This window comes from Cystoisospora suis, assembly GCF_002600585.1.
Source record: "Cystoisospora suis strain Wien I chromosome Unknown contig_4205, whole genome shotgun sequence".
NCBI lineage: Eukaryota > Apicomplexa > Conoidasida > Eucoccidiorida > Sarcocystidae > Cystoisospora > Cystoisospora suis.
In genome coordinates, this window is record NW_027156997.1 from 1 (window position 1) to 12,451 (window position 12,451).

At 48.0% G+C, this 12,451-nt stretch overlaps 1 protein-coding gene across 1 annotated transcript; it reads right to left on the reverse strand.

The window, feature by feature from the left end:
• Positions 1–2,011: 2,011 nt before the first annotated feature.
• Positions 2,012–11,569, reverse strand: CSUI_007817 (serine carboxypeptidase s28 protein). The gene is made up of 12 exons (XM_068067960.1): positions 10,902–11,569; positions 9,497–9,760; positions 9,049–9,082; positions 8,324–8,586; positions 7,949–8,115; positions 6,680–6,882; positions 6,227–6,337; positions 5,391–5,604; positions 4,584–4,651; positions 4,031–4,118; positions 3,176–3,366; positions 2,012–2,508 (listed from the first exon to the last, which is right to left on the reverse strand). Exons 1-12 carry the CDS (start codon positions 11,030–11,032, stop codon positions 2,335–2,337), a joined length of 1,908 nt encoding a protein of 635 aa, XP_067920064.1. The 5' UTR covers positions 11,033–11,569; the 3' UTR covers positions 2,012–2,334.
• Positions 11,570–12,451: the final 882 nt, after the last annotated feature.

The window sequence follows — 12,451 nt, forward strand, 5'->3', positions numbered from 1 at the left end:
GGCGCCGGAGGTGAGTGCAGTCGGCACGTCATCGGAACTGCGGAGGAGAACGTCACAAGGCGTAGAGACGAACCTGGAAAGTCCACCAACTGCTCTTCGTAGGGCACGTTAGCTTATGGCCAGGGCGCCCAACAGTGCGGGGCGACTTTATCCGTCAGACAGAACGAGGAATCAGGTGCAGTGTCTGCTCTACGACGTACTGGGGAAGCATGCCACAGTCATTCCAGGCATGTGAACAACTCTGTCTTGAGGTATCGGATGCACTGTTGTTTCGAAAAACGACTAAGGGTGGTCCGGAGTCCTTGGCCGTTTATCACAGTAAGCATCTCTGGCATGGTGGCTCCCTTTCTCAACCTCGCTGCAGGCTTTGCTGAAGCTCCGAGAAGAGTTCTTTGCCTCAGTAGGCATAGACCTGGAGGCTGCTCGGGCTAACATGCCACAACACCACGCTAGTAGATCATCCGACCACTCATCTTCACCATCTGCGGCCCGGGTGGCTCAGCAGCCCGAGACAACGGAAGGCTCTACTTGAAGCAAAGCCAGATAGCTCTTCGTCCCGCCGAACCTTGCGCTCCCACACTCGGAAACCGGGAAAGGTGATGGGACGCTTGAGACCAGATACTGATTTTCTTATCCGGAGGCCCGCGCGCTTGTCCGGGCCACGTGGCGGTGCCCACACACACCCTGTGGAGCTGCGCCGCACTCACACAGAAGGTAATCTAGACTAGGTCAACGGCGGTTCTAGCCGGGGCTGGCGTGGCCTTAGGGCCAACTGGAAGGAACGCGACCCCGCAATCAGCGAGCGACGGACCTGATTGAAGGCGCTGCGAAGCAGAAGGCCCGGCAGGTGTCGCCTGTCGCAGTCACTCTTGGTATTGCTTTGCTTTTCGTGTAATGTTTTTTACGCGGGGGGGGAGGGGAGATGGTGTCACTGTTCTTCAGTGGACGAATCTGCCCACGCAGGAACTCGCATTCTCTCCGACGTACTGTTGCGCTCTCACCGTCATTGACAGTTTATCGAAATAGCTGGGTTGTCATTTTCTCGCGCCAGAAGCACTGTAAAACCAAGTGCGGCGCTTTTTCTTGTCTTACGCTTGGCCCTCGAGCCCTTCTCGTCTATCGCCGTTCTGTTCGACTTGTCCCTGCGCTGCAAAGACTTCTGTACCATCTGGAGCAGCTTCTCAACTGGACTGCCTATGCCCCGAGCATTAATGGTCATGGCTTCGTAACTAAGGTGTCGGAGTGTTCCTGTCGGGCTCTCTGGGATGCAAATCTCTGTAACTCGGAGTAAGGGAGAACCCTAACACGTTACGCTAGTGAACGGAAAAAATGCGGGCTCACCATCGTGGCGACCTGCGCAAAAGAGGACTGTTCAGATACCAGTGTTGCACTTGCAGCCCTGAATACTGAAGCTCCGTCGCAGTGACAAGGCAAGCCAGCCCTATTGCCGACCACTGGCTACAAGTAAGGAATGAAGTTCTCTGTGCCCTGTATGAGCTTTCGTGACGGTTTTACTGGCTAAGCCGGCGCGAGAGTGTGTGCAGTCTGCCCACCTTTCTGCGGTGCGTGAGGAATGTGCCAAACGGTGGGGTCGCAGTTGCTGCTGTTGCCCTTCCTGGAAGCATTCGCGACAGCCTCCGTGTAGAAGCAGCCGGATGAATTCACTCGGTACGCGAGTGTGAGAGGCCCAAGCGAAGTGAAGAGAACCAGTTGCGAGGTCACACACAGCACGATGCAGCAGGATGGCGAACGTCCGGGAGGCAGGCCCCGCCGCGGCACTGCAATAAGAGGCGTTCACTTGGACAGTAGTGATCAAAGTATTTCAATAGCCATAGGGCGTGTATCCGGACAGTCTCGTAGTGCGTGTGCCTCACTGTTATCCCGTGCTCACTCGGACGGCACTTGTGGTAGTACTTAAACGAACTTGTTTTTTTCTAGCCGTCGACCGTCACGGGCAGCTGAGAACCTGCTGTACCTTTAGTTGAAAATCCCAAGTGGCACGAAGATCGTACAGGGACTTTAACAAAGGGGTTCAAAAACTGGAAGGAGGCGTTCATCTGTACAAGGTACTACCGTGCACACCTCTGGAATCCACGCACGTCATCGCGCGCTTACTAGCGCTCAATACTCTCTCTTCATGCGCCCGGGCAGAGGGTGACTTGTTGAGACCGGAAGAGAAAGAAACTTGTCCCACCCAAAAAACAATAGCCGGAGATCCAGCTGCTGTCCTCACTGTCGTGGGAGATGATCCTACCAACCACAGCCCATGCATGTCTGCAAACACTCGCAGTCACTTGTCCACGCCAAGGCACAAGGCCTCGGGAGGGTGTGCGGTCACAGCTCTTGGGCTGTGAGATCCTCCTGTGTGGTCTTCGCGCGCTGCCGGCTGACACGGAACTCTTCCAGCCACTGCCGGATGGAATGCAGAACCCGGGTCTTAGCTTCGGTGACCGGACGCGGCTCCGTGCCTTTCGCATATGCGTAGAAGTCGTTGCAGTGGCTTCCATTCTGAAGAAGAAAACAAAGACACAGACGCTCCTGCTTTGACTCGGTACTGACGTCGACGACCGATAAACGAACTGTCGTCACTTCGGCTCCCACCGCCCAGGAAAGCAGAAAAACTTGATTATCAGCGTCCACTACGGCATTATCCTAGTACAGTACGAAAAACTAGTCCCCTCTCCCACGCTCCCACACCAATGCTCACCCTTGGAGCTGAGCGGGGGGAGCAGCTGTCGCGTGATTGTGTCTTCTCTTGAGGTCCGGAAACCGAGAGGATTCCTATCATCTTGCCGATCGAAAGACAATGCGGCGCATTGTGCCGTCCGAAATGAATGCATGCGTAGACCGGGGACAGCGGTGCAGCAGCGCTGCTTTGCTACACTGCTTCGCCTATGAGTTCTCCCCAATGTTGCTCGGCAATAGAAGTCCTCACGTATGAACAGGGAATAGTAAGCGGCAATCAGACATCGTAACTCAGCTGAGCAGCAACTTTCTGAGACCTGGCTACGCAGACGGAGAGCCGTGCTTCCTGCAACATTCCTCACACACGGGTAACTCGGAATGTCTCTACAGTCATCTGCTGAACGACACGGCATTTCCTGTACCGAAAGAGTACTGTGTGAGCACCAAGCATGTCTGTTGCATACATACACATAACGCCCGCATAACTGACCTCTATGACGAAACTTGAAAGCTTCTGACGCCTAACGGCATTTGACGGGACGTTCGTGACCGAAAGTGAAGCCCACGGATCATTCGCGCCGTTGGTGAAGTGAATGTTTGTCGAGGCACCTGGGCCAGCGAGAGTCTTTTCCCCTGACCAGACGTTCGTCTCCCGGACGACATCCGTGCTAAATTTGCTTCCTGAGAAACAGAAGACTCTCAAAGAAAAACAAGCAAGCTGACAAAGCGTATATCGCATACACAGCACTCTCCGGCCCAGTGTGAACAGATAGTCCATATGGTCTGATTAGGCTGTCAAAATCCCGCTAGCCTTTCATGTGATACAGCTCTGAGGAAGTATGGACGTAGGTGGGAGTACTGACCGACGGCACACCGCTCATAATACACATATCTTTGCGACTGATCCGGAAGGGTCATTTCACCAGAGGAGACACACGGCGTTTGCCAACTTACATATAAGAAATCTTTCATTTGATCGACACTGATACCTTCATTGAAGTCAATCGCTCGAGGAGTGCAGCTACACATTGGCTATAGTAGGTGAGGATCAGGACGAAGAGGGATAGAATGCAAGGAAGAGGGAGAATAATGATGAGACAGACACGACAAGCTTCAAGCAAACTAACGAAGGAGATCTGGCACACACGCCTAGACCGATGTCAGGAAAATTGGGAAAAGATGAAACCAATTAATACCACCTGCTTCGAAGAGTGAGGTCAGGAAAGAGATATCTCGGGAACGATAAGAAGTTTAAGACAGACAAAAGGCTAAGGAGCTGTTGAATGAAACGAACGGGTATAAGTTTGTTTCTTTATGAATAATCTTGTGATTCTCTTAGACGCACCTCCAGGAAGAGGAAAAAGAGCGTTGCACATGCGCATGTGCCAGTCCAAGTCGATCAGATGCGATCGAACGCTTTCCGGAGGGGCTACCTATAGACGGAGCAACCAGTCTTCAAACATACTGCAACAGACATTCTTCCACGAGTTTCATGACCGCAAAAAATAGATCTTCGGCCCGCTTCTGGCTGTACGTATGAACAAACCCAGTCTGGATATTCATGCCTTTGAGAACTCAAATGAACTCGCTTACCGCAGGCGCAGAGGTTCTTCTGATACATAGTATATCTCCGGTGATGTGCGTGTATACAGCCGTGGACATGTGATCGATTACTATTGAACTCGAGATTCCCTGGAAGAGGTCTACACAAGGCACCTACCTACTCACTGGAGCTGTTCTCGCGAGAAACGGAAGATAAAGTGAGAGGGAGTAGACGGCCTTAAAAGACTCAAAGCTACCTGAGACATCCCTCTACGACAGACTTCTCCAGTGATCGGAGAAGTGGGTCATACAAAAGACGTTCGATCCGTGGCTCGACGTCGGGTTTGGAAGCTCACTTGCCAGAATCCGAACTCCGCACAGGATTGCCACAGCCATAGTCTTGCGCTGCTGGCTGGTTGCGGGCCTGAAGAAAAAGGAATGAAGAAAGTGAGGAGAGATCAATATCAGGATGGACTTATTTTTTTCACTGTGCACTCTTCTAAGACAGCAAGAGCTTGAATATCGTCTCTGTTTGGGTAGCCCACACGGGCACCGAGGAGGATTAATGCACGAGACGGCTGAGGTATGTCTGCATGTAGAAGATACAGATGAACAAGAAAGGAGTGTACAGGTCAGCTGTATACTAGGGTCATCCATGTTAAACCAAGAAGAGGACAGAGCAACTCAGTTTTGTGAAATTGCCACTAGCTTTCTACAAGCTCCTGTCTGGCAGGATTCATAGCCTTGATCTCAATGCAATCCCTGATATGACGAAGCTGATACTGTATGACTGCTGATCGTGGAGGAGGAGACTTCAGATACACCCGGCAAAAAAGTCACACGCAGATGCTGCGTGGCTTCCCTTCAGCTGCTGCAGCACCAACATACAGTTGCTCTTTCGCTTCGCGCCCTTGACCAAACTGATCTGGAATGTTACCCCTAGCATGGCAGTTGTTGAGCGGATAGACACGCATGCGAACTGACTGGGAACAACTCCAGACAAGCGACCTGATTCGGGAACTGCGGAAGTGAACTAGCATAGGCCGGACGAGATCTCCAAGTTAAGTTAGACTGCTGCTCTCCCCAATCATCAGCTATGAGATACACAGAACAACGTACCGACACTACACGACGCATCAGCATGCAAACAGCGGAGCTCTCACCAAGTGCCGTATCTGTTAAAGCCAGCATATTCTCATCTTTGCATGTGGTTCGCATCTCCTGAAACATAATCTTTACTAGCTTAGCGAGAGATTCAACCAGGGCATCGTCATCCTGATCATCATTGATATGGCCTGAAACTCCTTCTCCTTCCTCCCTCCCCGAGAAACATGAGCACGCCTTTTCGATCAGCGGGCGAGTTGGTGGTCTGTTGTACTGGAAAGGAACAGTAAGAATACCAAAAAAGACACCTCAGAGTCTCCTTGTGCCGCTCCTTTCTAGTGGACCAAAAGTCTTCCTCTGTATCTAAGGCTCACTGCGATGAGACACCTTCAACATTGTCAAAGCAAAGAAAATCGAAAGACTTTGAGAAACGAAATATCACGGTGAATTCGGTAGTTTCGACATATGACGGTTAAACGTCGAGGCCGAAAACAAAAGAAGCTCGATCTGTGCGAATTGGGACTTTTAGAAAGAACCACCGACACTTGAAGGAGCCTCTCGGCGGACAGGCGCTTCCATATGTTGTGTCTCAAGCGTAGGTTCATCTTTCTCAAAGACAGACTACGGAAGCATTCTCTTCTTCGCCCACACGGGATATATACCTCACCCTAAGACAGAGCGCGCCTGCTTGTGCAAGTGAACATAACAGGTTTGGCTCCGCAGATCACTCTTTGGACCTAGTTTCGAATAGACTGTTTTCTTCCTCCTACTCACGCTGATCAGTAGGAGGCATCTCTCACTCTTCACTAAGTAGGAAAATGAAGTCTGTATCTGGGTAGATTCGTCCAAAACTCTCCACTCCCACTGAACTGTGAGAGAAAAGACTTTCCCTTACCTGAACAGCTGAAGAGGTCATATCCGCGATAACGTACAACAGGGCTATACGCTGGTCTAGCGTCTTGGTAGGGACGTCAGCATCGCATCCAAACTGAGCCGCGACTCTGGCCTACAGACAACAGAAGACATAATGAATCTGTCGCCTCAAGAAAAACGCCAGCGTGTGCGATTCTCGCTGATGCAGTTAATCAGCGCAGCCCCTGACGATTAACATACCACGGACACTAAACTCTCAGACCGGATGAAAAGTAACTATCAGACACTGTGCTGTACGTACGCCACCTAGTGTGGGAGCCCCCCCAGGATTTCAACCGCCCGTCTACAGCATGCGAAGCGGCGAAGGAGACTCGCCCGGTAGAATGCATTTGTTGTTTCACCTGTTTTTCTAGGACTTCTTTCGTTGACTATCCAAAGATACTTTTGGTTCGATGCTTGAAGGTCTTTCACTCACCGCGGCTTCGTCAGATGAGAAAAGTCGCTTTTGAACAACAGCGGTAGCTGCTGTGATATTCTCCACACATTCTAGGGGAAGGACACGCCTGACTGTTTGATCATATTCCGTGAAAAGCGCGGATGCCTCTACAGGAGAAGACGATGAGATTGCTCCAAGAATCAATGCTGGGTATTTTGCCCGAGCATAAGCCGCCAGAGACCCTGTAACAGGAAAAGGGTTATGTCCGTATTATATAGAAATAAAATACATATATATAAATATAAATATATAGGCAGAGAGATAGCAAGAAGCACACGGATGTACGAGTGACAAGCATTTTGGACGAGAGATGAATGCACGCATGCCAGTCAGATCCTTCCAGGGAGAGAACCTGCAGCGAGAATGAAAAGTAAAAGCAGTTCCACGCTGACAGCATTGCTGCAGTTCTCTCCTGATCTAATGTAATACTTTATCCTGTAGAACAGAACAGGCTGACAGGAGATGACTCTGAGATCCCGGAGAAAAAAAAAAGTGATTTGAACTGCAAGAAAGAAAAAGTGTCGCTCCCCTGGTGACTCTACCAGGACGCACTCAGAAGTGCAAAGACCTCAACGAGAAGTCAAGACAAGGAGCAGTCCAAGAAATGGAACTACACACATCTCCGTATGCAGACTGAAGGATAGATAGGAGATGAGAAAGAACGAAAGGAATCTGATATGCATCCATGACAGCAGACCGATTACAAGAAACACTCTCCATGAGAGGTAAAGACCATCAAGCATGAAGAATCCAAACAAAGCCGCACACCAAATTTCACGCCTTCCTTCATCTAACAGCACGAACAACAAGCGCTCAAGACGACAAGAAGACGACACAGGAGAACGCATGCACAGCTATTATTATTATTGATGACTGACGACGACGTCATTGGAGTTCTTTACCCACGATGGAAGACTTCCTCGGCTTCTCATACGATAGGACGAAGAAGACACTACTGCCCGTAAAAGAGAGAAAGCTCCGTAATCTTACCGTTGGTGGCTTATGGAGGCAGCCTACATGATGCTATAGTGCATACGGGCTGGTGGGCCATTCCCCATGCACAGCTTCCCGTGTGCATACCATGGCTGACGTTGTCGTATATAGACAGAGCTACCCGATCCACAGGTATTTAACCGATCCATAACCTCTCGTTAGCAAAGATAGACAAACTATTCGTAGACCAGGCAAGATTATGAAGTCGCGGGAAGGAAAGTAGAGCAACGATGATGTATCTTCACCGGAATTTACCTGGGTAGGAGCATCCAAAAACAACGACAGGAACATCCTCAGGACGTATGTCTTCCCCCCCGTCTTCTGCTGCTGTCTTTTGTTTGATATATGAGATGAAGGCTGCGAGATCATTTAGAGCCTTAGAAAAAGAGAGGAGATCATCAAAAGGAAAAAAAGCCAGCTTCCTTCCAGTCACACACCAAGAAGAGAACCCCGACCTGTTCCTTTGTCTTAGCACAATTAAGTCCATGAACCGGAGACAGCCGCACAATACGCGAAGATCTATCCCAACGAATGCCATGCAGCCTTAGCAACGTTCCGCCGACTTCGGACGGCTCATGTAGATAGATAAAAGATAGACTGGAGGTGTGTGTGGGGTGGTTTGTGTCGTACTTGGCGTCAGCGAAGAGATAGAAGAGATCGTCTGAGGGTAATGCCTTTCTCTTGGTTAATGTTTGACTCTCTTCTGTCAACGTGGCCTGCTTTTCTTCTTTTTCTTCTTGTCTTTCTGTTCTTTTTCTTTCTTCTTCTGTGTGATGGCTAGTCTTCTTTTCGGCCTCTTCGGCATGCGGAGCAGCAGGTGGTGAAGGGGCCCCCGCCGTCGCGGAGACTGGGGATGTAGACACGGGTCGAGAATCTCCGCTAGCTGCTGCAATCTAGACACGTAGACATCACAACAGAGGGCCTTCTTTCGTATATACAGCCTATTCATAATACAGCCATACAACGGGTTCTGCTATCTAGCCAGATCAACTACCAGACACTGTATGTAGTCAGGATAAGTTTTCTTCACCTCGCCGCCTCCACAAGACACCGTCAAGAATGACATCCATACACACATACATTTAGATCTTCTTTCTTTCCTTCTTATGCTTATCTATCTATCTAGAGTCCGAATGCACCTGTATCTATCTATCTATCTATCTCTATATATACATATATATGTAGACAGGCAGTAATTAGATACGTATATGGACAGATATTACGTACGTAATATCAGAAGGAGACTGTATTGTCAAGAGAGACGTGAGACAGAAAAGAGAAACGTGAGGAAGAAAGAAGACGGAGAGCGAGAGAGAGAGGAGAGGAGTGAAGAGCGTCCTTGTATGTGGACTCACCGTGCTTGCAGACTCTTCTGCCGGCGAATGTCTCCTGTAGACCATCACAAAAAGAAAGAGTCTAAATTCCTCTCCAACTTTCTTCCTCTTTTTGACGCGAAGTGAGAAAGAAAAAGAGAAAGAAAGGAGACTTTTGAGAGAGAACGAAGGAGAGCATGAATGAATGAATGAATGAGGCGACAGTGCTTTTACAGAGAAAGATAAGAGGAAGAAAGGGAGAAGAGACAGGAGAGGAGAGAAATTTGAGGACGTGTATGGACAAGTGAATGAATGGACGGGTGTACATACACCGCAAGGAAAGAAAAAGACCAGAGGCACTTCACCGAACATTTCTCACAAAAAAGTCTCTCCATCTGGAAGAAACAAATGAAGAGGTACAAAAGAATGAAAGGAATCTTGAGAAAGAGTGAGAAAGAAAGAAAGAAAACGAGGGAGGTGATGGACGTACTCGTGTGGCTCATCCTTCTGTACGTAAGCTTCTTCACCCTTCAAAGGCATCCCCGGCCCACCCCTATTACGACTTTCTTCTTCTTCTTCTCCTTCTTTATGAACCTTTTCTTCTTCTTCTTCATGTTGACCACGAGAGTGGCGCAGAACTTTCTCGTCTTCTTCTTTGACCGAAGGCTTGGGGATCTCTACCGTGTGGTAGGTAGGAATCTCTTGGATCGCCTCTAACGCTTGCTTATTAGGAAACTGAACTACCGCCTTCTCACTAAGAAAGAAAAGAAAAGAAGAAAGGAAAGAAAGAAAGAAAGACGATGGGAGAGACAGAGAGAAAGCAAGAAAGCGAAGAACGAAAGAAAGATGAAGAAAGCAAGAGAGAAAGGAAATGGCTGTAAAGAAAATGCAGAGATGTCTCTCTTTCTTTTCGCCTCTCTTTACACGTACACAAGCCCACATACAGATCGCTTACCAGACTCGGAGTCCATTGACGTTACACCTACATACAGCTATATATATATATAAATATAGCTCTACATGCATATATATATGCCTGTGCATACGTGAGGTATGGTGTACATGTTCGCATACAGATAGGTGAGAGAGAGAGGGAGAAAATGATTTGAGTGAATGAGACAGAGCCATGAAAGAAAAAGCCTTTTCAAGAAAGAAACAAGAAAAGAGAATGAGTGTTTCTATTGTCCCTCCACTTGAAGAAAGTGCCATACACTAGACTATAGACAGCTCTGAGAAGAGTGCTTCCTTCTATCTACCCTTTTCATTGCTTCCTTGAACTGTCAAACTCTCCCAACGCACTTTCTGTCCCTTCTTCTCTTTCCTCTTTCTCCTCTCAAAAAAGACACCTGCGAGCAATTCACTTCTCTCTATCTCTCTTTGTATGAGTGAAAAATGCCCCATGCTGTCTCTCTCATAGTTGACAGCATATGTCTCTCTTCCTCTTCTTCTCTCGCTCTCTGTGTCGGTCCCTTGGTCGTGCTTTACATAGAAGCGGCGTGCTGAAGAAAGGGATCCATTGCCTCGCCTTTTCATCATTTGTCTGCGCTGGAGGTTTGAAGAAAGTCTAAGTAGCTTTTACCAGAGTGAGAGGAAGGACATGTGTATGTATGTGTAGTAGATATGTGATATGAGGAGGTGTATATACACCGTACATAGATGAGCTTGAAAAGCTTATCGTCCTAATGTGTCTACTATCTACCTGCCTTCCCTCATCTCTTCTTTCTCCTTTCTTCAACGGAACCTCAATGAAACATCCTCTTTCCATGCGTACAAAATGACGAACACTAGGGAGCGATATATGCACACAGTCATAATAGAGAGACACGATTCGAGGTGTATGTACACCTCACACGTATGAAGTAGAAAGACAAGGTCACCGCCATGATCATACGTACCCTAGCGCATCATGGTAGAGAATTTCTCCTTCATACGGCGTGAGAATAAGTTTGAGCATCTCGAGCTCGCTTGAAGGAATAGGAGAAATCTCTCCATACACCTCTTCCCCTTCTGCCGAGGAAAGAGCCATTCTCGCGGCAAATAGAAAGAAGAAGAAGGAAAGAAAGAAAGAAAGGGAAAGGAAAGAAGAGGAAGGAGAGAAAAAAAGACTGTCAAAAAGAAAGCGACGGCGAGAACTTTGAAAGCGAAGAGAAGATGGTCAAAAAGAAGAAAAGGAAAGAGAGACACTAGACACCCACAGAACCGCCGCGAGGGGGGATAAAAAAGAGAACAACGTTCTAAAGGAAGAAAGAAATGTTCTTTCTGAAGGAGAGAATGAAAGAGAGAAAGAAAGAAAGAACGATCCTCCGACTTGTACACAAGGCTGTCTGTCTCTGCCTTCTGTGTACACGACCTGCTGAGCTGAAGAGAAGAAGAGAAGAAAGGAACAGGACCAAAGAAACCTTCTACATCACGAAAGAAGGAGAGAGACAACTTCGGGAAGAAAGAGAGCAGCAAGAAATAAGCCGGAAAAAAGATAAAATTTGCTCCTTCTTTTTCTTCTCTCATTCGTAAACCTCCCCCCTTACGAAGTGAATGAAAGATCGGCAAAGAAGACGATACAGAGAAAACAAAAAGTCATCAGCCTCGAATGCCTACCTCCCTCCTCCTCCTCCTCGTCCAAAGAGCGCCGCAGCTACCGCGCCAGCCGCCTTCGCTTCCCTCTCTCCTCCCAGGGGTGTGCTTCTCCTCCTCCTCCTTCTCCTCCTCCTTCTTCTCCTTCTCCTCTTGAAACTCTTCTTGCGAATCTGTGGGTTGTCGGGAATCGGCGTGAAAAGAAGAGAGAGAATAAAGAAAAGCGAGAAGAAGAAGAAAAGGGAGCTCACGAGGAAAGAGTTAGCGGAGAAATGACCTTTACGTCGTCTTCTGTATAAGTTGGATCAAGGAGAGAAAGCAGATTACATGCAGAGAATAAGAGTAGAGGGAGTTTAGAGGAGTATGGAGGGAGATGTGTGTGTGGATGGATAGATTAAACATAAATAAAGATAGATGGATAGATAGATTAAACATAGATAAAGATAGACGGATAGATAGAGCAACGATAGAGATAGATACATAGATAGATTGGATAGACGAACAAAGCCTGCCAAGTAGGAAGCTCTTGAGTTTTTCTTCTGTTTGGATATTCACAGATGAATGGTTTGCTTGAAGAAGAAGAACTTTTACTTGAAGTTTCGAGTGTATGTACACATGTATAGCCGACCTTTCTTCTTCTTGTAAGCAGCAACAGGAGCCTATAGATCTACGAGGGCTAGAGAAGAGAGAGTCTATGGCTGGGTGTATACTGTGAAAAATGTTGACTATCTTTCCTCGGCCAACAAGAAGAAAGCTTCTTCTCCCACCCCGCAAAAAGAAGAGAAGAGAAGCATCTCTCTCTACTTTTCAACGACATTTTTGTCGCTAATGTAACACCAAAAAGTATCTCTCTATCTCTCTTTGTCAGAGGCAT

Coding starts and splice junctions, on each gene's coding strand:
- CSUI_007817 (XM_068067960.1), bottom strand. CDS start 11,032: ATGGCTCTTTCCTCGGCAGAAGGGGAAGAGGTGTATGGAGAGATTTCT. Junction 6,883..7,948: donor TTTTGGATGCTCCTACCCAG/GTAAATTCCGGT, acceptor TTCCTGTTACAG/GGTCTCTGGCGGCTTATGCT. Junction 5,605..6,226: donor TGACCTCTTCAGCTGTTCAG/GTAAGGGAAAGT, acceptor GTTCCTTTCCAG/TACAACAGACCACCAACTCG.